Here is a 26,194-nt window from a genome sequence, read left to right on the forward strand (position 1 = left end):
TGCGTAGATTTGTTTCTTTCTTCTTTTCCCCCCTCTTTGGCCAAAGATATGGTAAATTTTATCAGGAAAAAACGAAATAAAGAAATATGTGGCTGTGTTAGAGTCGACGGCACTTGTATTCAAAGTATCTGCAGGTACCCTCTCTGTGAGCCCTGGGGTGGGGTGCCCTCCCGGCAGAGAGAGGGCGCTGGGTGTCCGTGGGGCTGGCGCCTCCCGGTAGACCGTGCCCCTCCCTCGCAGAAGTGGAGGCACAGGTGTCATTTGTCACTTAGTCAGAGCCTCCTTTCGTCTCTTCCTCATCCCCCAGCTATAACTGGAATATTTACCATCTGGACTGGAGTTGTAAAAATGTTTTGAATTGTGCCTCGACAACAGCAAATGAAAGAAAATGAAGAGGAAAAGTAGCCCCAGCATCATCCTTTTTTAATAAGGAACGCGTGAAGCCACTTCTTTCCCCACACGGATGTGTCACCAAGCTACATGAGTTTGAGATGTTCTTCTTAACGGTAGAGAATCACTGGGTTCGGCTTTAACGTGTTTTCTCAAACAAATGGTTGAAAAAAGCTGCAGTTGGAAAGCTAAACATTCCACACGCTGCACCTTCAAAGGTGTCCATGTGTCCATCTTGACCGCATCAGGAGGAGATGCGCGGAGCCTGTCGGCCCTCTGACCGTGCCCTTGTCCGCTGGGAGGGCTCCCTCCTCTGCACCCACTACCCTGAGACCTGCCACAGACGCCTTCCCGCTTCCTGCAGCTCGTCCGGGACATTTGTGGGTAAAAGATGTTCCATTCTACTTTTTGAGGATCCAAAACCACACTCTGTTCTCCTCCTCCCCTCCCACAGCTGACACAGAAACACCCTACATGTATGGGCATGTGTGTGCACACGCGCGCGCACACACACACACACACACACACACACAGACATGCTCGCTTTTGAATGAATCAACAGACTTGGCGTTTGATCTTTGGAGACACATTTCCTTTTTATCCCAGGCAGAAAGGAACATTCTATAAGACAGTTCTAGAAAATGGAGTCGAGTTCTTCACCCAAAATAGGTGGGCATCCAGCCCAGGAGAAGAGCCCCACTCAGAGGGAGCTGTCTCGAGTGGACTATCCTCCTGGTGTGGGTGGAAGCACCGGATGTTCACCCAAAGGCCCAGACTCCTAACACACTGGAGGCGGCCATTCCTCTTGTAGCTACAGGTTTGTCCCTGTTCCTAACTGGCCCTGAGTGCTCTGACCATCTGTGCAGGGCCACAAACCTCAGCTGAGCATGTTGGCGGCTGAGACAATGCAGTAGATCAAAAATATGGTCTCAGAGTGTTCACGCAGTGGCACTGCGAGGGTTCAAGAAAAAGACGAGGTGGTAGGGCACAAACACATGGAAGCGGATGATGGTGCCCAGCACCAGGCTGGCCAGAAAGGAGACACCACGTGCAGGGAAATAAACACACAGCGTCCTCTAGCTAAATGGCATAGAAAATTAAGTTTACATCTTTGCTTTCCTGTAGAAGTGCCAGTGAGATGTAGTTATTAAGCATTTAGAAAGTTCAACTCCTATACTTAATTGTAGTTTATTTCTGGAGGTAGTGAACACTTCTTAATCTGTGTTAAAAGTTGTACTTGCCTGCAGTGAACAATTATTGGACAAGAACGGCCCCTGTAGCACTTGTTTACTTTTCTGAAATAAAAAGAGACACAGAAATTATGGTTATGAACTATGACTCTTGCACGATGAGATCCAAATTAACAAATAAGCCAAAGCAAAGAGACCCTATCTTGGACATCATTTTGCAATAGCCTGTTTTGACAAAGAAAATAACAATTACACACACATTTTCAAAGATTTATTTTTCAATATTAAATTATTAAACAGAGCTTTAAAAACAATTCTTACATTTTCACAGTTTTCTTTTTCCCTTTGCAAGAATGACCTCGAGGCCTTCGGTCAATGGGTCTGGCCTCCTCCTTTCTTTCTTTCACTGCACCAGGTGATTCGACTTGTTTTTTTGTGATATGCATGTCAAGATTCTTCACCGAAATTTTTGAATTTTGCAATTTATGCTCAAAATTTCTTATAGGCTAGACATCATATTGGGATGTAATATTACTGTATTATCTCAAAATAGCATTTTAAAGATCCTCTTTGATCTGTCAATTTTGTAAGGATATCTAAATTACGGAGAAACCTCAATTACATCCAAGATGAGTCTTTCCACTTTTAAGAATTTGAGTATGTTTAAAAGCAACTCTGTTGTGCAGAGTTTAGATCAGAATTCATGAAAATCAACAAAAAGCCTGGATTAAGATTTTGTAACCAAGCCCTAAATCAAAACAGCTGATTTAAAATTCACTGTATAAACTCAAAAATCTTTTTAAGTCAGGGAAACAAGTAAACATGTTTAGAAAGTACACCAAAGTTCTCAGTAAAATATTTCTGAATAAAGAAAATTAAAGACAGAATCTTGGTTTATCGGGAGGAAAAACCGTGCATGTGAAAGGGGTGTGTTCTCAGTGTGACGTACGACTTTCTACAATACAAGACAAGAAGTAAAATCTGAAGAAGAATGACAGTACAGAAAAAATCTTTTCCTTGTACCAGAAATGGGACAATGTCCATTCTTGCAAAGGCTTGCCTGCCTAGTGTGGAAGTCGTCAGTTGAAAGTGAAAATTCGATCAGCGGTTGCTTTGCTACAAAACCTTAAAAACCCAGAGGATGGGGCTGGGGGGTGTGAGTGCAGTAGCTGACTGATGGACTGAGAGGACGTTTTAATGGCATGGAGCCCAAACATCGGAGTGGCTTTGTTTTTTCTACTTCCTCGTGGAGTGAACAGAATGAGGCGAGGTCTGAAGTGGGGCCTCTGTCCTCGAACAGCATGTGGAAGATGCAGGAGCAGAGCCTGGAGCTGAGACAAGACACAGCCCCGAGACGGGCGCGCCAAGCCCACTCAGGGCAGCATGCGATCTGTGGCTGCTCTCCTGTCTCTGAAAACGCTCAGCATTTAAAGCCTGCAGACCACCCAAGGATGCCTTAAAAACAAGAAGGCCCAGAGACACGGGTAAACAAGCTGTCCGTGTCCCCACGGACAGGTCACCATTTCTGCTGGAGCCTTTTCTTGCCTTTGATGTAGTCCACCATGTTAAGGTTTAGGGGGAAAGTTAAAGAAAGCAAAAGTGAACTCATTAAAGTCAACGTGTACGCCAGGATGCCTTAAAACTCTTGGCCCTTTGAGAATGAAACAGATTGGAAAATAGATCCATTCATTTCTCCTTCTAAAACCTCCTATTCTTGACTTGGGCTGTAAAGGCAAAGTGAGCTTTAACTTGGATAAAATAGATGCGAGACTCCGGGATGCACCTCAAGTGTGAGCAACAAGAAGCCCGCTAATTCAACCAGGTCTGTGTGTATGTGTGTGTGTGGCCACGCACATGTGTGTGCATGCACTGTGCGTGTGTGTGCAGACCAAGCAAGCTCCACGGGCAGATCAGATCTAATGTGGCTTTATTTTTACAGGCCTTTCACTCTCAAACAGAAGATTTTACTGAAAATTTCTCAGCCACGGAATCTTTTAAATGGGAGCTCCCTCAGCTTTGTTCTGTTGTTCTGGACTTGACAGTCCAGTCTGTGTCTGTAACGACTAAACTCAACTTTTGCATGTTCACACACTGGTCAATCACTAGGTTTGGGTCATTTTTTCCTGAAGGGACCAAGCACAAAAAAAGTACATTAAAAAAATAAACATAACAACCAGATACTCTTCATTAAGCTGCACTGGCTTCAGAGAAGTTAAATGTAAGGAATTAGCGGGACAGCAGTGGCCCATTTACAGCTGGTCGGCCACCTCTTTGGCAAAATGCAGTCAGAATAACCTCCCTGGTTAAAAAATGTTGCTAAAAAGCAAATAACTGGCTACTCTAGCTGCAACTTGATCTGCATTCCTGCAATTCCTGTCTTTATTTTACGGTATATTTAAACACTATTTTCTTCAACATGTTGTGATTGGCTGCCTCAGCAGGACCGAGGAAGGTTTCGCGGTCATTTTAATATCCACGCCAGCCCCGACCCCTGCTAAACCTACTTACAAACAGTCACAAGCAATCAAGGAGACGAGCGGTGTAAATACATTGTGCTGCTCTGGATCAGAATTTTATTTACAAAGAATCATGTGCTTGTGTTATTACAATGTCAAACATCACAGAGAGAGAAGCGAAGGCACCGCATAGTCAACAGAGCGTTCATCTGGTCGACCCGAGAGAGCGACGCGGATTATCGAGAAGGCGAGCCATACATGGCTGTCTCATTTGGCTCTATCAGAACAAATCATCGGTAAGCAAAGGTCGCACACATTAGGAAACACGGATATTATATACACTTCAGCAGGAGGCATTCACTGAGAAAGAACGATTAGTAATACAAACCAACCCACGGTCACTGAGTGAGAAGGAACCGTCATGCAACCAACAGCAAGCAAAGGTCAGAGGTCGTTAGAAGCTCAGAAAAGGGGCTTCCCACACTGCCCCTGCAGTACAGTCACAGTTTCCAATGATCACTTTTGTGACTATGCAACTGGGCTCATATTACTAGCTGCAACATCACAAAAATGACACTGGCCACCGCTAATTAGCTGGCAAGGTAAGGGTTTGTCCATTTTTACAGTGAGCAGCGTTAGTGAATGTCGTTGCACACAGCAAGAAGTGAGAGAATAATAGAGAGAGAGAGAGAGAGAAAGAGAGAGAGATATAATGTTTTAAAAGCAAAGCCCTCACAAGTGATGCTAATTATCTCTTAGCTTAGCAGTTTCTCTTTAAAGTGTAAATGTGCTCCCTCTGGGCTCCAGAAATATTTAATTACACATCTCGGTGCCTGACGAACACACTGGGCCAGAGCGAGAATGAATGCTGGTCTATTGTTCAAAGGAGGACGAGAAACCCTGTTGCATTAAAATGACCGTGGCTTCAGGAGCAGTCTCACCTTTCCGATCCCTGAGACCTGGGTGGCTGTTTTACATAGGAAGTCACAAAGCAGCAATCCGTGCCTAAGCACGATGTTCTCCAAGAATGTGATCGCTCATCCCCATCGTCAGTTAGTACATGAAAGGCAGCCTCGTTTGAAATACCGGGGAGTGCCAAAGAAGAGGAGCCAGAAAGGCTTCTCATTCTAACGAGACTTTCAAAACTGTGTCTAGGGGGTTCGTTTGTGTTCCTTTTAACATGAGCTCTATCTCCAAAGACTCTGGAGAAAGAGGATTTTGGGAATCGAGTTTTTCTTCATGACAAATCGTAAGCACAGAGGGTTGGTTACGTATTCCTCAGTTCCATACATGGATATGGATATGGAAATAAGTCCATATGCATATATGTTCAAACACGCCGGATGAGCATAAAGACAGGGATTCAGGTGAACTGCCATCTTTGTAGCTTCATCCATTTTGCCAGTAACAACTGTTTTTTGAAGACGTTATCTCAGGAAATGTGCCCTAAGTAAGATTTTTAGATATCATGGCTTTCGAGATAAATTTGATCAAGAAAATGTATAAAACGGCCAGGAAATTAGGATGGACTGGGAAGGCATTGTGTGTAGGCACAGTTTCAGGATGCGTTCGGGAGTCGACACATGGCACCCCCCTCTGCTCTTCGAGAGAGGCGATGGAGAGGGGATGGGGTCACCGAATGTGTATTACGGCTGTGACACCAATGCTTGTCTCTCTTTGACCTCTTTCATATGCTATTTGAGCCAAAGAATTACTCAAATCAAAAATTTGTTTTGTTTTTCAAAGTAGACTCAAAGGCAAAAGAAATAGCATCCCAATAACCTTAAGAATCGCTAACATACAAATTCAAAAAATTTAGAGATAAGCCTGAATCCCCATCTTTATGACAATACTTGCCTTTTCAACCTCCCTCCAATTACTTAACTGTGGACTCAGGGATGCACAGCCATTCAGATACAAGTCACTTTGTGATTATGTACAAGGCTGGAGTTAAGAGCATTTTGTTCTTCTCTAATTCTGTGTTTTGAACACGTATCTGTTTTCCTTCCTAGGTGGGTTTCCAATTAGTTCAGTGTAAGAGAGGCTCAGTGAAACTTAGAACCTGGGATTGATGCTGTTCAACACCTTCACTTTCTCGTAGTTGTTGATTCACTTACCACCATTAAATAGCCAGTGCTAGCCCACTATTATCCCTAACTCGGACGTACAATCAAAGCTTCCGTTTTAAATTTTGTTTTTCTGCATTGTCAATATCTTCCTGCAAGACGGAGTCTAGCATTCATTTCAACAGCTCAATACATACGCTTTAAAACAAGACAACCCATTGGGTGACTAACTGACTAGAGCGTGAACAAAATACTGGATGTTTCTAAACTGTCAGTTTCAAAATTGCACTAAAAATACACACAGTTATGTGCTAACTATATCCAGGCTTTCATCCAAGATGATCCATTTTAGAATGTGGGCCTACGCCTGTTAAATCTCATCGTCATATCTAACCAGATGAGTATCCAAACTAAAAATCTGGGTTTTATTCATCAATATCCTGTGAAATATAAACTTTAGGACTCTTCATCACTCGAAGAATCTTATCAAAAATAATGACCATATTTCCACGATTCTAAGACACCTATTCCCCCCTCATGCTTTAACACCCCTAAAACTAGAAAACATCTTGCAATTAGTACGTACAGTTAATATGGTTTCCCTCCCCTCCCCTAATGTAAATATATCTACAATACGTAAATACAGAACAGATGGCACATCTTACAGCTAACGGCAGCTTAGCCACAAGGAGACCCGCTACTCAACCGTGCTCCCTTCTATCTGAGTCCACCCTCCAAATGCGTTAGCTGCTCGCGGGCTGTTTGTCATACCTGCGGAAATCCAGAAGGGACCTCGTGGAGGAAGGCACTCCCTGGTCATACCAGCTCAGGAAGTGGAATTGGGTCACGGTACGTGTCTCGTTGGTTTGAAGGTTCTTCAGATAAAAGCTCCTCACGAGGAAATCCTCACACCAGATGTGCTCAGAGACCAGATTCACCTGGGCGGGAAGGCGGACAGGGAGACAGAGCCAGGCATGGGCATCGGAGCCTCAGCATCGCCCGGCACGGAGCCGCTTTGAGAAGAGAAGGGTAGACACCACGAGGATGACAAATTTTACATCCCAGGTGGGTTGACAACTGGCTCAACAGCCCCCTCCTGCCTTCTCAATTTCAACACGGTTTATACAAAAGCTAACTGTGGGATTTCTGTAAATGTCACCTAGGGACATATTAGTCAAATTTTAAGAAAAATATGTTACAAAACTATTCCAGTTTTGTCTTTTGTATTTCTAAGCCATATAAACCTTCAAGAAAAATCACCGCAGAAAAATTATACCTTTGAACAAAAACACCAATGGGGTTCCACTCTAACTTAAATTTCAGCACAGACGGCATTACCTGGATGTAGAAAGAGGAGACCAAAGGACCCTGGCAGATACACTGACGTGACTGAGCGCAAGCTCTTCTCAGATTTAAGCCCATTTGACCCCAGAGCCACAACTATACGACTCAGGATTAATCGTTAAGCTTCTAACATGGTTCTTACTGGGAGCCTTTGGCATTTTGACTAATTTTAATGCAAAATAGAGCTGAAGCATGCATCTGCTGCTGGTTTAACTGCTCAGGTTTTCTTAGTTCCTTCTTGATGTGGATAGAAAATCCAGCAAGAGAAATAGGCTTGCCAGCAGGTGACCCTCAAATAAAAAGGTCAAATGCTGTGACACAAACCTCAGAACAGACCAGTGGGGATATGCAGGGTGCAGGCAGGGAGCCATGAGCAACGAGCGTCATGGCAGGGTTCTTTCTGAAAATGGACCCACTAAACGGCCTGTTATTTGGAACCTGGCTCAAGGAGCACCCCGTGAGTACATTTTTTTTTTTGTCCTTTCTGTCTGCATTTGGATTCATAAAACTTTAAAAATGAAAACCATGCCATTTATGCCAGAGTCCAAGTCACCAGGGCATGGCTGTTTGGAGGGTCTGGCTGTCTACTGACCGCAGGGTCCTTGGGACGCCTGGCACCAACTGGCCCCCAGGTCTGCTCACCAGCCTCCCCCAAGGGGCTGACTCCTGGTGGGGACCTGACTGCCCAGTGTGGCTTCAGTGGGGATAGTGGCCCGAGCCCCTCGCTGGGTAGGTCCACAGCCCCTGCCACGAGCCCCGGGGGTGGGGGGCACCTTGGTGGGTACCTCGTAGATGTGATAAAGGTTGGAGCCTTCGTCCGGCCAGTAGTGGTAGCACTGCCTGACGCCGTTCTCCGAGAGGGGGGTCAGCATGACGATCACCACACAGCCGCTCTCCCACACCATCTGCAGACAAAGAGAGACCCATGGCCATGGCGTGACTGGCTCCTCACTGCGTGACACGTGTAATTACTGCACTCAGAGAGCAGTCCAAATTTATTCCATTCACAGGAAATTTATTTCATTTTCACTAGACACTTTTACTCTGCAGCTGCTTTCGCATCTCTGAATACGCTGGCCCCAGATTTTGCATGTTCCATGAAATATTAAAAAAAGAACCCAGTGAATTCACTGCACGCCTTTTAAAACCTCCTCAGTTCCATGCTCAGCTGTTTGGCTTCCCAACTTCTGATTTGTAAGGGAAACTTTCTATAATGCAACAGAAACAGACAACACACACCTGATGCTCCCTCCTCCAGGGTGGGCGGGCTGACGCCGGAATGAACGCCCGCCTCTCCCTAACCCTCAAACTGAGATCGGTTGACACGCTCATTTTTCGGTAGTTGTCGTTATTTTGTGTGACTAGGGAAACATTTTGCTCTGTGAAGCAGCTCTCCTATTGGAGGCAGGCCCTGCAAGGGTTCTTTTCCAAGTGCATTCCAGAAAGCCACGGTTTGCCACTGGAATTTCACTTACTTACACCAAAATAGAGCAGTTCTATTCAAATTAAAGCAAGTCCCAAACTGATTTAATACTTCATAATAGCCACATTAGAAAACAACTCTGAGACACAGTAAACTAATGCACGCACATTTAACCAGAGAGAAACGGCAAAGGAGAAAAGCCCTCCACTCAACTGCTTTCCAAACACAGCTCGCAACTCTGTGGCCCTGAACCTGCGTATTAACACTTAGAGCATAATTACGAAAACCCATTAATTCTGTGGGGAACACTGAGGTGGCAGTGCAGACTTTTATTAGCACACTAAATTACAGAGTAAGAGGGGTCTGCTTCTCCTGCAGTGGCTTACAGTAACTCCACAGAAAAATATATAAGCAACCACATTTTGATGTATTTAGTATCCGAGAGCTTCTATTTCTTTTAAGTACAGATATAACAATCCAATTAAGATCTTGTCATTTAAAAAATCCACATATCTTGAATATAAAATGCTTTCTCTTCATGTTCATGTTATTAAATTCCCCTTTTAAATTACATTTTAAAAATCCGACATGTGCACGATGTTTTCCTCTTTTAACACTGATTTATATTCCCATGAGATAGAAACAGTCGATGCTCTTAGGGCACCTCATCGAGTATCATTTATGTTGGAATTTAATGGATGCTGCTGAAGTGTTTACAAAAAAGTCCACAAATAAATATGAATTATGCTCAAACCCATATACTTTCCTTTTTCCTAGTGCAAATCCAACAACGAGACGAGAATTCAAAGCATGTGTCTGATTCAAGCTTTGCAGGCTTTCAAACCTGCTCCACTGAATAGGGCCTTCCAGCACACGACAATTTAATGTGCCTTTGGAAGGTGGAGAAGCTCATTGAAGCCATTACGAAAATGAGGAGAAACACAGATTTTATGAGTGTAATAAAAATACAATGATCTAGACCATAAACTAATCATCTGGCACTCTGCTTGTGCCACCCAAGTGTGACATTAGGAAGCCCCCTCACTTAGAGAGGGGTCCTTCCGGGCGGGCGGCCGTGTTCATTGGTCCACACAGGCGGCACCTCCATCGAGGGAGCCCGCCTGGCTCTCTGAAGGTTTGGTTAAGATTAAATCCAAATGAAACTTAATTTAAACAAACAATCCCAAAGGCACTCTTGGGGATAATATTTCTTTCTAGGTCACCGTGTGTAAAAGCAGAGAGGGGAATTTACTCAATCAAACAAACCAGGCAGCCCGCTTGGGCTCCTGCGTCATGATGTCGTTCGTGGCTCTGGCTACATCAGCTCGAGGTGCCTTGACTTGGGGCACAGGACATGCCAGTGTTCCACCAACCCCCTTCCCACCTCCCACCGCCGTCCCTGCCCAGCTCCACATCAGAACACACTGAACAAGTTAGTGTGGATTTTGGTGGGAATATAGGGTACTCGTGGAAACTCCAGTTAACTCAGTTTCCATTTCTGAACAGGGAGTAGTTTCAATATTTTTGTCTTCCTTGGCTTGGTTGGTACCCAACACTAGGAGGGTGCTGTTTGTGTGACAAATCTTAGAGAAATCTAAACCTTTCTATTCGAGGAAGTAAATTACGACCCAGAGTCCCTACCTAATCTGGGTGTAGTCCACCGAAATAGGCAGTTTACTAAATGAAAGAGCCGAATGCTTGAATACCAGAAACGGCAATTTCTAGCAGTTCTGTTTGGTTAAGTATCAGAGAACCCATCCTGCACGGTCATCTTCTGGTTTATTGAGCACCTGGTGTGCATCGGGAGACTCAGAGGTGACTCAAGGTCCCTGTCACCAGCGGGCGTGGTGGGAATGTCCTGGAGTAAGCCACGGCCATCGTAGACCTGCCCACGTTGCCTTCATTTGGCATAAAGTGGATTACTTTTCCCAAACAGGAAGTAAGTGCTTCCATCTCTGGATCAAAAAAAGCTGCCAAAGTGGATTAAAAATGAGCTGTAAGCGCTGGATCCCGAGTATAAATTACTGTCACTGTGCTTCGGAGAAGAGCTGGAAAGCCCACCTTTTAGGTGAGCTTCTTCTCAAAAACACAGCTTTACTCCTTGGAGGTCCCCCTTGAAAGCCCAGGATGCCTGAACATTGTCACTTGGAGTGCCCGGGGGGTGGGAGCGTTGGCAACTGCACTGGTGGTTGCTGCCGCGGGAACACAAACGGCCAGCTCACTGGTTCTCAGCTACCACAGAACACTGTGGCTACACCTGCTGCCAATCTCTGTGAGCCCGTCTCAGGCTGAGCCACTCAAAGATGACACAGAGGAGACTCTCATGATGACAACACAGCTGACGCTACTTAGAATGGGAACCTGTCCATGGTCATCAGCAGCAAGTGGAGAAGTTGACACTAAGTAGTTCAGAGAGTGGTCCCAAGTGACACGAAATACAGACTTTGGCTGCTATTTGATACAACTGAGTACGTTTATACGTTGTTGATAAGAAAAATCCATATTGCCTCTGTGATGGGTTGAATTGTGTCCCCTTGAAAGATATGCTGAAGTCCTAGCCCTTGGTACGTGTGAACGAGACCTTATTCGGAAATGGGGTCTCTGCAGATGTGATCAAGTTAAAAAGATGAGACTATACTGGATTAGGGTAGGTCCTAATCCAATAAAACTGATGTCCTTATGAGAACAGGGAAGCACCATGTAAAGACAGAGGCACACGGGGGAGGGCCGTGTGATGAGGAGGCAGGGCCTGGGCTGATGCTGCCACAGCCGGGAACGCCTGGGGCCACTCAAAGCTGGAAGAAGGATGCTCCCCTCGACGCTCCGGAGGGAGCAGGGCCTGCAAACACCTTGATTTTGGACTTCTGGCCTCCAGAACCGTGAGATAACGCATTTCTGTTGTGTTAAGCTCCCCAGTTTGTGGTAATTTGTCACAGCAGCCCCAGGACACCAGCACACTCGTTGACATGTGGCCGAATATTCCATCCCTCAGATCCTTCATGGGCGTTGAAAATGTCAACTCTGTTTCACGAATTAAGCTAATTAAAGCACATGGAAAGAGCTGTAGGGTCTCTCCATGCCAAGTCTTTTTGGAGTACATACTAAATATTTAGCAAACAAAACTCTTTCAAAGCCCCGCTAAGAACCGACAAAAGGAAAGATGATCAACCTGAAACAGTAAAACGCCCAGGCCATCTTCTCTACAAAGCACCCTGGTCCCTGCAGGCAGAAAACCTTTCCTTCCTCTGACTAGACCTCTTGTGATGTGTCCCTTCTGCTTGCATTACGCTCACCTACGTTCTCACGGCTGTCTTCTACCAGGCTGTCCCCTCCTTGAAGACTAGACACTCGTCTGGCTGCCATTTCTACCCTCCAAGGCATCTAGCATAGAGATTGATTATGGCTGGTGCTTAGTTGAAAACAATCGATAATTTCAAAAGAGATCATTTGAATATTTCTGTAAAAAGAGATAACTCAAAGAATATGCTATCAAAGGTTTGCCTGGCAGAGGTCCTCGCAGGACCTGCTTCACGCAGAGAGACGCAGGTTTTTGTTAAAGCACATGAACTGTTTGCACACATGCTGCAGCTGCTGGATATGCAGACAGCCTCTCTCCACCCAGCTGAGCTTCTCCCTGCAGTCCTGAGCGCACCGTCGTCTCCCTTGTAAACTTCCTCTCATGGGGTGAACAGAGATAAACTGAACCCCAGCGATGAAGATGCTGACTCATATTTAAAAATAATGAGTCAGTTAATAAGGCTTAAGAGCACTTCATGTTACTCCTCATGAGCTCATTGATGTTAATCAGCTGTAACCGTTTGGTCTGAAATAGGTTAAAGAAGGAAAAAAACAAGTGTCTGTAACACCTTTTGCGGCAGAGATTTCCAAAGCCCGCCCTCACCCTGCCTAAAGGACAGTCTTAAGAAACGTAACATCGCGAGCCCTTTCCGGCCCTGTTCTGTACCAGTCACAGAGTCACAGGCGCTGGGTCACACCATAACTTCGGAGATGGAGACCTAAGTAAACGAAGGGTAATGAAATCTTTATTACGTCTTCCACAAATGACTCATAACACACCTACCTCATCTGTTTTCCAGTAAATGAACGTGTCAGCGTGGGCTTCCTTTAGAGATAGAACAGTGAGGTCGTGGAAGCCGACGTGCACGGTAGCAGTGCTGGGATAAAATGTCCTGCCCGGCTGGGGCCGAGCAGCAGGACGCGCACCTTGCAGCAGTTCGGATGGGACCCGAGCCCCAGCCAGTCACACAGGTACGATTTGATATCTGATAAACAGCAGCAACTTTTGGAATTTTTTTCCACCAGCAATACTTTTGCCCAGGCAAGGAGGAGAAAGCATCTAAATAAGAAGCATTTGCCATTGCACTGGAATCAAGTAAGAGTTCTTTTGAAAAGAATGGCCTGCTTATTTGTCAAGCAGCTTCAATGGGGCTTGCCTACTGTGTCATTTAGGGGTTTCCCTACCTAGGCCACATACTTACAAACTGGACTTCTTTTCTATCCACACTTGTGCAGTCACCATGGAGGGCTTTATGTCAGTATTTGACTATATAGGAAGCAACCTGGGCCCGAGGATGCTGTCACTTAGAATCGCTTCGAGTCCTGAGGCCCGTGTTCCCATTTCAGACTGAATATGCGTATTGTCCCTTTAGATAGAAGTGCCACTGTTAGGCTGCCGTTTTCCTTTTCAAAATCAAGACCTGATATAAAGGCATCAGATCCACTTGTGAATCAAGAGGAGGAGGCGGCGGCGGGGGAGGCGGAGGCGGGGGAAGGCAGGCAGACACAGACAGGCAGACTAGGGAACCTGCATTACACGTAACAGCAGAATAGTCAGGATGTTTTCAGCCGTGATTCATAAAAATCAGTTAAAAAAGAAACTCAGGATATGTATTTTTCAACCAAGCCTAAGTCGACTCTGTGGCCTGTGTCAGAAGAGGACTCACGAACTTTTTGCTGCCATGCTCGCCAGGCATAACCATGCACAACCCTGCAGGGGCCATGGTTTTCAAACCCGAATTTAGATAAGATGGCCTGACAAAAGTTTCCTTTTATCTTTAAGGAGCTGTGAATTTATGTAGAGAAAATTCAACAAGGCTAAATATTTTAAGTAAAGTGTCCCGGAAAATCTAGGGCATGTGGTTAAAGTGCCTATGAACTCAGGTAATGAAAACTCAAGTTTTTCCTGAGCAGTGAACTGTCCTCAATTCTTGTATTTTCCTTTAATCAGATAATGTGCTTTAAAATCAACCAACCTGTAAGTTAACAGGGATCCTAAGTAAATTTCTCCCTTCCCCAATTTCTCGACACTCCAGAATCAGCAAAATCTCTGAATGCTCCTGTCTTTCATTGTTGGCTACCCAGAGGATATACAGGAATGAACAACCAAGGGCGAGTCATTGCGAGCATCACAGAGGGAAAGGAATTGGGGACCTTCTAGCACTCTTGGAGTCATGCCACTGAGGGTAAGTCACAAGCCCTGGTTTGCCATGGTCTCAGGAGGAAGAGGGACTGTGTGACCCTGGTCATCCTGGAGATCGGGGAGCAGTGGGATGGCATGGGGTGCCCGCACGTGGAGTGGGGTCTGAGTGGTGATGAGCAGGCGCTGGCAGAGCAGAGTCAGCTTTGCGGGGTTTTAATTAGGTGGTGTGGGCCCGTCACCTCCACTGACACCAGGCTCGGTCACCTCTGGAGGCTCCGGCTTGGTTCTTGGCAGCTTTGATGGCGATGCCTGCAAAGTGGTCATCTGTCGGCTGACCAGAAGAGCCTGTCTGTCCGGAGATGGGAGCGTGGGAGCGCACTACGGAAAAGGGCTGTGTCTTCCAACTTGATCTCTGCTGGACCCAGTGCTGCAAGTGCACACAGATGCTCCAAGACACCGTCACCTCCACAGCCTCAGGCCTTCGGCATGGCTGGGGGCGCCCTGGCCTGCTCCCTCACCCTTCTGTTTAACTCAATTACCTTTCTCCTGTGTTTCTGCCTCACCCCCCACTGCACAGTAAGTACTTGGAAGGAAAAATCTTTACATTCTGTGGGTCTCTTATAGTTCTTAGCTCAGGTTTTTTCTCGACCATCCTAAGAACCATCATTTGTGGGTGCTAAAGAACAAGAACTTTATGTAAATTGAGCCTATCACTTTTGGAGAGGAGAAAGTGCATTTCCCCCAGTTAAGACTTCATGGCAGAACGCTTTCAGAAAGTGCAAAATAGAAATTGACGGGTGGACTTCTTTTGATAAAATGTTAATAATAGAAATAAATGTTAACAGGAATTGGGAACCAACCGCATTCCTGCTGATTCGAGCCAGCGCTTGGCTGCTCTGTCACGGGGTCTGTGTCCCATCTCGCCAGCCGGGAGAGGCGTCCAGTCTCTGATTCTGTCTGAGAGTTAGCCATTCGTCCAGCAGGTGGACAAGCCTAGAAATTCACGAGTTTCCTCTGGGCTTCGCCACCTCGTGTGACCAGGGAATGGCCATCAGTCCAAGTCCTGTGGTGACCGCCCAGTTCCTGGGCCACGGCACTGCCACACCCAGCGCGAGGGACCTCACGTAACCCCGCTCTGTATTTCACATCCACAAACACTCCTCACGCACCTGAATTTGGCGGAATTTCTGGTTAAGAGACGACTGCTCTGTGCCTCCCAGGCACACCCAGCACGTGGCGGCCATGCCCGGAAGCTACCACTGCAGAGAGAACGTCATTCTGCCAGCTCATCCTAAAAATAGGAAAGGAGGGGTGGCAAATAGCAGACTCCCTTCGCAGATAAGCTTCGTCACAGCTGATGTGGAGGGAGAGGGCAGAGCTGCATGTGGGTCAGCTGGGGCAGTCCCACAGGCTATTAGTGACGTCTGCTTTGGGAAGAGAGCAGGAAATGGTGACAGAAATGCCAAGGATCTGCCAAATTCCTCCAGGACCAGTCCCTTACTCCTGCCACCCAAAGCCGGTCCTCCACGCCCTGGCTTACGCCTTCAGACTTCTCCACAAAAGCAATCCTGACTCTCCTTTCGAGGCCGCTGGTGCCGTGTGAAAGCCCCTGCGGGCCCCATGAGCCCTGGCAGGTGCAGGGGTCCCACTTCCCTGCAGGCAAACAGCTGTTCTCAGAGAAACCTCAGTCCTTCGCACCCGTGAACACATACGCAAGGCTCCTTCCACGTCACGCGTGAGAAATTCTGCAGTGTGGCGAAGGTGGAAGGGCTCGCGCTGTGAGTCAAATCCTACAGAGAGAATGTTCTAGATGTCCCACGTTCACGTGAAGACAGAGGAGCCACTCTTAATCCGTCTTCTAGACCTCCTCGTTCCGGACATGCTAGGCCGACCATGTCTCCCTTGCTGAAGACCATGGAACTCTCGGTGCTTTTCCGCCCCTCCTTCGCCACCCTGCCCGCCTGGCGGCCTCTCTCTGGACTCCCACACTGGCCACTTGCCCTGTCACAAAAGCGCCATATTAGGTGCTCAAGCAATGTCTGTTTTCTTCTTAGCCATTGCAATGGGTGGAATAGTGTTCCCCAAAATTCGTGTCCACCCCGGAACCTGTGAACATGACCTTATTTGAAACAGGACTCTGCAGATGGAATCAATCAAGATGAGGTCACACTGGTTGGGTGGCCTCTAAGTTGAATGACTGGTGACCTAAGAGGAGGGAAATCTGGGCACAGAAACAGATACACAGTGGGGAACATCTCAGAGTCAGGAGAGCGTTGACGTCTAACCCTTAACACAGGACCTGGTCCACAGCAAGTGGAGGGTGGATGGGAGCAGTTTTTATGCTGTTAAGTGTCCACATGCCCTCAAGAAGTTGTGATTCTGTTGGTGAGTGAAGTCTTGCACATGCGAAGTAATGAGCAGGATCTGAGGTTGGTAAAAATAAAACAACTCATACTGGGGGCCCTAAATGCCATACGTAAACACGCACATTTTAGATAACGGGTGATGGCAGAATGGAAACTCTGGTGCTATTGGAACTCTGTTGGTAGTCCTCATTCTGCCACATGACTCTGGATATTCTTGTCCTTTTTGCCGAGCAGGAGAAGCCCGAGCTGTAGCTGGTGAACTGCAGTGAACAGACCTTGGGTTCTATGACATTTCAGCGACATCCTAAGAGCAGAGCCAGGTCCGATGGGCTCACATCTCAGGCAGCAGTTCTGCACGGCGTAAGGAAGAACTTGCAACAGGAGCAGTTGCCCCAGGACTGCACAGCCCGAGGGTGCTGTGTGCCCTGTGCCCAGAGGCACTCACGCAGTCTGGACCACCTCTCGGTAGGCACAGCACGGAGGAAACAGCGTCTCACAGGTGGTGGGGACAGCCTGTCCTCAGGACTGTCCTAATGCCAAAGTTTAATGGTTCTACGCCACGATGACAAGTTTGAACAACGTAACATGGGAGTTTGAGGGGTTTTACTTAAATAGCATGAAGGAAAGAGCTGGGGGCCATGCAGACATGTTCTTAGTTTCCAGGTGCCGGCTCGGGTGAGTCATATAAACTCCGGATGCTCACCTGCCTTACCCAGAAAATGCAGATGACGGCACCTGTGTATTAACACGCTCAAAGAGACTAGTGGGCCCCTGGCTAGTCCTGGGTCCCTTCCTGGCTTTCCCAGAAAAACCCCGGCAGGGACTATTTCAAGGTAGAGAGAGGAATACTTTCGCTCCTTTAGGCGGACGAGCACCTGAAAACAAGTGTGAATTGGCTTAATCAAACCCAAGGCGTTATTCACAATCAATTGATTAAGATCTTACTTTCAGAAACACAATTTTAATGAAAAAAGATTCACCTGCCAGAAGTCAGCCACGGTAGCAGGCAGTGGTCCCTGGGTGGCGATATATGCAGGATTCCTAGGGTCGTGATCCATCTGCAGAAACGACATTACAGCAACAAGTTTAGCTAAAAAGCTGGTCAAAAAATGAGGAGGGAAAACGGCGGTTAAGGAGGAGGTGACGGTGGCTCGCCCTGCGCTGAATGCGACAGTGACACACTCTCAGAAGTGAGAAGACGCAGGCTGGTCTTCTTTGTTGCCCTTCCCGGCTCAAACTCGAGCTGGGGTTTTAGGTGGAGCCCGGGTGGTCTGGAGCCTGGAGCCTGGGCATCATGTCTGAATGCTTTTTCTACACCTGATATTGACGGAACAGGAGTGGCAGCAGCAGAAACAAAGACCAGTAGACCAAAGAGACCAGATGCCAATATGTGAACTGACCCACGTAACAGGCCAGGCTGAGGCAGAACGGCGGGATGAGGGCAGGAGAGGAGGGCGGCCCAACCAGCACCGGCAACACTTCCGGGGATGCGAGTGCTTGCCAAACAGCTGGCCACGTGTCTGCGTGAACGGCCTCCGAGCCCAGCCACAGGGCACGTGCAGGGCTCAAGGTAATGAGCCCAGTTGTTAGAACTGCAGGCGCCGGGCTGGGGAGAGGTGAAAGCTGCAATCTCAGCAGAGGGTGAGGCCACGGTTCCCCCAGGCCCGTGAACAACTCCTCAGGGTCCTGCCTCCCAGAAAGAGTTAACTCCTCTCACAGGGGGCTCGTTTCTGTTTACCCCAAAAGGGGCTCAGGCACAGCTGAGTCATGCCGCCGGAGTCTGCGGCCCAGTGTGGCAAGCACTTCCCAGGAGACGGGGCCCAGCCTTCCAGCAGCTAATTTCCTATTCTGTTTCTACAGTGCCAGACGAGAGATGAAAACAAACAAACAAAGAAGAACGAGTCGTGGGTTTTCCGGCCAGTTGATTTGTCCGAGTGCAGCCTGCGAGCCTCAATAGGGGAAGTTTGGCTTAAAAGACCTTAATTATAACATTTAACTCAAAGACTGACTAAGCAGGGGGAAAAAAAAAACAACAACAGGAGAACAAAGCCTGGAGAAGCAAACAGGATTAAAGCCTGGTCTGAGGGTTGTCAAATGAACGGGGCTCTCTCCCCTCAACGCCAAACCGTGGCCATCCTACGAGGACAGGGAGCCAGCAGGCGAGGTGTCAGCCAAGACCTCATCCCTCTCCTCCCCTCCCACACACCCCAAAAGGCACCGCAGAGACCACCCCAGCAGACAGGGCGGACTCTCACCTTTGTGTGGGAGAGCCGCTCGCTAATGAGACGTGTGCAGGTCTTTATTCTTTCACGTCCAGCACTAGAATGTCCTCTTGTGAGACCAGGGTTTCATTAAAGATTTAAAATGCTGTGCATTTTTAAAAGATAATTGTTGAGAATGCATTTCCCAACATTGTGAAAAATGATAAAGTCTGGACCGCACGTAATTCTGAGGCGACGCACAAGGACGTCAGCCGTAAACCCTGGTGCCACCTTAAAACACAGCTCTGCCTTTGGGTTTGAAGAAGAGCCATGTGAGGCCCTCTTCTCTGACAGCAATCTGGTGAATCCATGCTCACCCATCAAGACTTTCAGAGATGACGCTTGTCAGCATGAAAGGACGCACTGAGTGCACCTTATAATTATGTACCCCACGGAAGAGCGAAGAGCATAAAAGAACAGATGTAAGTTATTCAGACAGAACAACAACGTGACGCTGGCTCAGGGGTGGGGGAGCAGGAAAAGCGCTTTTTGTGCGTCTGATTTAGTGATTCGTAATTAAAACCGGACCTCGTTCTGAAATTCACCACAACACACACAACACAGGTAAAATTACGTTACTCTCTCTGAAAGCCCCAACTAAAATGTTTCAGTGGAAAAATGCTTAGCAGAAATAAGGAGTTTTGATTTTACAAAATATACGTTTGTTGAGGGTGACAGCTATTTATGGAGACCCCTGTCTCCTCCTTGCAAATAGTTCTGCATAAAAGTAAAACCCCACCTCCTTCTCAAATGTGCTTTTTTGCCCAAAGCAATTTAGAGAGCAACACATTTTTAAACTGTTAGTATGTTCAAACTGGCACACTTTAGCTGCTTCCAAAATGAGAAATGTGTGATTGAAAGTGGAATCTGCACAGCCTTCAGGAGGGTAAATAAAGCGAGTGTGGTGGCAGGTTCGAACTGTCACGGTGTTTCAGCTACTTCCACTGTCGCCTGCTCAAGCCCCCAGGACAGGGAAGGAGGTGGGGCGAGGGGCAGCGGTGCACACCGCGGCCGGGTGCTCTCCACCTGCGACGCTGTCATGAGGCTGCCACTTGGATGGCAGTAAACAGCACACTGATCACAGAGTGGTGAAATGTGCCATCAGTTTAACAATAACTCAGAAGACAATCACAATTATTCCATGCACATCCTGTTGGACAGGAAACGATTCTGGGCAGAAGCACTTTGTGCATGAAGCAAATACGGGCCGCAGAAAGCCTTCTTGTGGTTTCGTGTAGTCTCGAACTGAATAAAAGTAAAGCAAATATGTAACTAAATGAATGCAAGTTTTATCACATTTACGATTTCCCAGACAGGAGCAGTGTACCTAGAGGAAATCAAGTAAGTTTCTGCTCACACTGATTTTCCATCTGGGGCTTTTGGTGACAACCCCAACATGGCGGGTGTGTCTTCGTCCACTGCTCTCGATGGAAACAAACAGTGCCTGCAGCTTCCTCTGAGCTCTGTGCTTAATCTTCCTCCGTTCTTTCTCTTTGTCTCCCACTTCTTTGTGGTATACCTTCTATTTGTTCAAATGTTACATTCACAAGCATAAGCTCCATGACTGGGAAAAAGTCAGTTACTGTCTGGGCCTCGGTCTAGCATCCATGAAATGGGGTGGGAGGCGGAGAGCAGACTGGACAACATGATCTACCGCCCTCAGCTCTGGGGTTCCACCCGTCTGTGCATGCAGACTCATCTGGGCGTGGGTGTGTGCTAGTGTTTTGGTGGTAAGCTTGAGGCCGTCAGTGACAGCCTGTACACTTGTTAATCCAGCTGCCGCACTGTCAGGTGGCTGAGGCCTGTGGGGACAGGTCGGGTCCTCCATTGTGAGTTTGTAAGATGGAGGGGCTCCGCTTTGATGAACGCCAAGCTCACGTGCTTTCCAGCGGCCCAGAGTGGCTGGGCATCTGACCAAGTCCAGTGGCGCCATGATTAAGCATTTTCACCCCAAGAGGACCCTCTGCGGTAGCAGACCCTGACCACACCATCAAACGTGACTTATTCCGAGGGGCTGCACGTCCTCGAGGGACACAGGGGGCTGGGGCCCGACTAAGGTTAACAGTATCATTCTGCTATATCATTTTACTATGGTTATTGTTCCTGTTTTTTGGAAAATGGAAAACCATCTGTTTGCATTGAACCTACTGTCCACGTGGCAGAGTGATTCTTATGAAGACACCAAAAGAACTAGGCATATTCCTATGAATTTCTAAATGTACAGTTAAAAGAATAAACTAGCAATTTGCCTTAAGCTGTAGAATGACAATTGTTAAATAAGCTGAGTGACTGGTTTTATCTTTAGAAACTCTAATCTGTATTAAAAAACTTTCCTTAATATTCCAAACAAAAATGATTTTAAAAACTAAGGATTCAGCATATCAAGACAAGGAACCCACGTCCCAAAGCCTCATGCCTGGTGGGGCTGCCTGTTGGTGTGGAGGTGAGGGGAGAGTGGGGTCTGCTCCCAGACCACCCGCGGCCTGGCAGCTGGGACCCGAAGTCTCAGGGAGGCCCTGGGCCGACCTCTGGGAGGGGTACGCCCGGGGCCACCCTCTTACGCTGAAATCTCACAGAGTGAACGTGTGTTACCTTTCTGTATTCCTACCTGCCCATCCTTGCACCTGCTTTTCCTGACATTTAAAGCAAATTTCACAGAACACTTTCTTGAAAACAAGCAAAAATCAAGCAAAATCCTGAGTGTTCAGGTCCCTTTTCCAGATGCTGAGTCTTCCTACGGGGATTTGCTGGGAAATTGCAGCTTCAATAATCAATGGGAGAGAGACTGACTTATCAATGGGAATTACTTTCCTGTTTTATTCTTATGAGTTGAGATTTATTTAAGCAAAATATGGAATATAAACCATAATTATACACACATAGACGTTTGCTTGTAAATATCCTCTAGGAACCAAAGAGTTGGCTCCCATATTTGGCCAATTTCTTACGATATTAGGGCAGCTGACCCACCATCCTTTTCTGAGGAGTCAATTTATACCTGCTTAAGTTAGTCCAAGGAATTCAGAATTAAAACTTCAAACAATTTTTTCTCCCTTAATAAACAGGAGAATGAAGAGTATGTTTATTTTCCAGTATTGCTGGGAATTTCGGACTTATTCCCGGTAATGAAACCTCTGCTGTTCTGAGCAACCGGTTGTGCTGACAACACTGCCCAGTCTGCGTCCTCAACAACAACCCAGCCGAGGTTTTAAACGTAGCTGATGGGTTTCTCAGACGCCCTACGTGGGAAAACAGAATTCCCTGTTACTTTCATGACCTCTGATTTAAAAGCAAAGACTGCACACGATTTACTACTGGGTGACTTCCCCGGAATTTAACGAGGACTAAGTACAAACATGACAGACGTGATTATCACGGTTTTCTGCACAGCGAGGGTCTTCTTGGGTTCTAATGGCGAGCTTTCATTCAACGGCTGCTGGCAGTCTCCTTACCATGGTACCTCCAGTAATTTCAGAGAGAGAAGGTACTGTGGATTTCTCCTAGTTCATTCTTACAACCCAAAATTGAAAAAAAAGGAATTGTAATATGGAATAAAGGAAAACACAAAAGATACCATAAAATGCCTTCTTTCTCTTGGCATCGCCTTCTGACCCCAGGCCCTGCCCAGTAAGGCCTGGGGAGGTTGTTCTGAATTTCCACTACTAGAAGCGGGACTGGGAATTGCACAGAAGCACAGGAATTCATGTAACCCTCCACAACACCCTTAATGCCCGTGGGTGTGAGGGTAACAGCCATTGGATGGTTTCTAAGGGTGACGCAGCTTCCGCACCGAGCACCCTTATCCACATCGAGACCAAACATTAGCCTGAAATAGCTCAGACACCTGGAAATTGGAGCCCGCAAAGTGAGGGAGAGCTGGGCGTGCCACACACTGAACTCTCCTTTTAGACTTGAAAATAGCTGCTTTCTCTCTCCTTCTGGCCCCGTCACATGGTTCATTCCAGGGACAAGGAACCCCACAGAAAGAACCCATGTCCTTGTTCTCCAGGCAGTTCGGAGCTGCCATCAACATGGCCCATGGGGTAGGGACAAGTATGGGCACCGACAAATCCCAACCTCACCAGAAATGACACTCCGTCCATGAAACGAGTGAGGCTTAGGGTTGATTTTCTGAATTAGAACTGACAGAAGAGAACTAAACACATCACAGTGTGTTGATTGAGAAAGACCGATTGAATGGCTCCAAGCGAGAACCTCACAACACAGATGGCACCAGTCCTTGAGGCCGACCTCTGCTGGAAGTAAGAAGTTACTCCTTCTTAAAAGTAACCACAGGTACGAAGGCCTGGGCTCAGGCGGGTGTAGACGGAGTGCAACAGACCAGCTCTTCACTTTGAATCCACTTTCTCATGGCAGAGTATGTTACCGTGTGCTCTCTCTGTTTCCTGTGAAGTGTCGGGAGACGGGATCTGACCCATGGCACACTGCAGTCTTATTAAATAATCAGCTTTATACAACAGGTGCACTGAAATCAATGGAGCCAACAACTGCGAACATGGTACCGCCCAGAACTCCTGCTTGAGATCAGGCTATAAATGTTCTCCTCTAAAGCTAAGAACTGAAGGAACAGAAGGGGTGGCTAGGGCGCTGTAGGGTGCGTTTCACGAATCCAGAGATGACCGTCTCACTCAGCCGTCTACACCACCAGTAATCTCACTGCGTTAGTAGAATTGTGGATGTTGCTGCATCCCACATGCGCTATATTTGACTGAATGCAAATTTGAGATTTTAGCAAGATTTGACTCTTCCCTGAGGACCAACGTTGAGACACAGTTTAAAGTGGGGAACACCACCGTCAACCTCCCCCACAAATACACACCAACTCTGGACCTCTCTCTGCCACTGGTTTAAAACACCACCAACCACGCTCTCCACAAATACCCTGTCTTCAGACAGTTTCGTTTCCCTTTCTTCCCACCTACAGTCATCCCACCTTAGCTCTGGGCCATCACATCTCCGGACCCTTGCGCCTCCTCTTCTGCACCCTCAGGCTCCGGGCTTCCCCCTTTCAGCCCCTTCCCACCAAGCTTCAGGACAGGAAGACTGTTGGGCTCACAGAATGAGAGGGGAGCTGCAGGATGAGGCCACGGTCGGTGCAGGCTGTGAGGAGAGCGGAAGCTGGAACGCCTGCTGGTCAGAGGGTCTGCCGCCGAGGGGGGTGAGCTGCTTTCTCCAGAGATGGAAAGCGCTTCCTCCAGCCCTTGGAGGGGCCGCTCCCAGAGGAGGCACAGCCCCAACCCTCTGCTGTCCTTGAAAGGAAGATCCCGCCCACCGGAGGATCGCAGGAAACAAGCCTGTAACTTCAAATCTGCCCCAGTGCCACCCATCATTTTGACAAGTGGCAGATTTGGGTCTGTGTTTTTCCATTTCTCCGGAATAAACAGGGAACAAGTGTGTCTAGAGAAGGGGAGCGCAGCCAACTGCGATTTTCCCCTAAAAGTCCTGGGTTCTAGTCAGTAAGCCATCAGGTCACTACTGTTGGACAGTCTAGATTCTGGGACCCAGGACAGGCTGGCACCTGGTGAAGGGGTCCCAGGGAGTGGCCCACAGACCCAACCCAGCCCAAGTGGTTAAGGCTAGTTACAAGCTTGTCACCCTGAGAAGGGCAGGGACTTGCTTTCCACGGAAAACGTTCCCTGAGCTCCAGCGGCAGTTGCGTATCTGCTACCCCAGACAAAGTGGCAGTACTCACGATGGGGCTGGCGTTGATGTAGTCGGAGTTGCTGTGGCTGTTCTCTGATTTCAGCAGGATCCTGGAGTGATCGTCTGCAAGCAACCCAAGAGCAGAGTTAGACGCGTTTGCGGCCCGCAGCACCCAGGCCTCTGCGGAGACGGCGGGAGGGACCCCCCTGGGCTGCCTGCCGCTGCCCCCGTCCTCCTCCAGGGGCTCTGCCTGACCCTCTGAGGGGCTCTTGAACGTGACTGCTCCCGTCCCTCCTCTGCGTGTGGTCCTTCAGCACGAGAGGCAGGGAATCAGCCGTGTGCCAGGAACCGACAGTCTCACTTGGTGGAACCTAGATAGTCTCGTGTAAAGCTCAGATTCCAAGGTTTTATGTAGCATCTGCCTTTAATATAACAGACATGTGGGGCAACATACAGTAAATAAACACAAACGTGAATGTTAGGCTATAGGCCAGCACTCAATATACAAAGTTTTGCAGCTGAAAAACGGTTAAATCCTCGAGATTATGGGAATTTAGTTTTAAAAGGAAAGTAAGAGAAAAAGAAAATGCAGACAGGAGGGAGCAGAGGAGGAATGTACGAGTGGAGACTCACTGACCTAAAATTGTGCCTCAAACAGGCAGAATAGTTTGTGGAATGTGGAAACCAGACACATCACTGGGGATAAAGGACACGTGATTTGTCAAAGCTTCGTGTGTTTGATACACAAATTAGTCTTGATTTTGGCTCTGGAAGAACCACCCTCCTGTGTAGGGTGACATCCCTTTTTCCCTTGTTTTCAGGGACTTTCAAAGTGGGACCCTTGGGGGGAAGCTGAGGAGGGACCATGGGGCGCAGGGCAGTGTGTGGCTCAGCCTGGTAACGCCCAGGGTGGAGGGTGGAGGGACGCCCTCGAGAGTCCCTCCTGGTCCCTCCAGGGCCCCTGGGGTGCAGCTGCCTTTCTCTCTGTTCTCTGCAAGGTGCTCTTGGAAACCAAAAGTCATGGAGCCTGAGAGAGCACTCAGCTCTGTAATCTTTGCTCCAGCGAATGCCTCTCGGTGGTCCGCATGACACCTATTTCTTTTCTTCGGAGAAAATGATGACAGCCTGGCCTACAGCCTCGGCAGCAGGGTTTTCAGCCTCATGAGCCTTTCGCCCCGTTCCTGCCGCCCTGCAGGTTGGCCGCCTCTCCCCAGTTACACAGACGCCTGGCCACCAGGAGGAAATGGCTTCCAGCCCTGAAAGCAGCTCGGGCAGATGCAACACAGGGAGACGCTGCCTCAGTCTGTGTTTCTTTCGTCTCTCTAGGAGATTTTATTTAACTTTTTTTTAAACAATTCTGGGGCTTGGGAAACTTGGCACGTCCTATAACTGATTGAACCTGGGGAATCTTGGCTACTGGACTGGACGCCATCCTATCCGTCTTATTAAGATATTAATCTTAGCATTTTCCCAGAAGAGACGAGACAGAGGAGAAACATCTAGAGACGGGGAGAGAGTTCATACACTGCATGGTGTGTTCACAAGTCACACGTCACATGCACCTGAATGTTGTGGGCATGTTCTGAAGGTATTT

At 47.7% G+C, this 26,194-nt stretch overlaps 1 protein-coding gene across 8 annotated transcripts in view; it reads right to left on the reverse strand.

Annotated features, from left to right (window-relative positions):
• The window catches only part of PTPRN2 (protein tyrosine phosphatase receptor type N2), a 924,814-nt gene that overhangs the window by 24,164 nt on the left and 874,456 nt on the right, over positions 1 to 26,194 (reverse strand). For all 8 annotated transcript variants that reach the window (XM_070618094.1, XM_070618092.1, XM_070618095.1 and 5 more), the window contains 5 exons: positions 24,650 to 24,723; positions 17,656 to 17,733; positions 8,232 to 8,351; positions 6,874 to 7,040; positions 1,632 to 1,685 (listed from right to left, as the gene is read on the reverse strand). In XM_070618094.1, coding sequence (XP_070474195.1) covers positions 1,632 to 1,685; positions 6,874 to 7,040; positions 8,232 to 8,351; positions 17,656 to 17,733; positions 24,650 to 24,723 — 493 coding nt within the window. The remainder of the gene's footprint in view (positions 1 to 1,631; positions 1,686 to 6,873; positions 7,041 to 8,231; positions 8,352 to 17,655; positions 17,734 to 24,649; positions 24,724 to 26,194) is intronic.

The sequence above is a fragment of the Equus przewalskii genome, chromosome 4, assembly GCF_037783145.1.
Source record: "Equus przewalskii isolate Varuska chromosome 4, EquPr2, whole genome shotgun sequence".
Taxonomy (NCBI): Eukaryota; Metazoa; Chordata; class Mammalia; order Perissodactyla; family Equidae; genus Equus; species Equus przewalskii.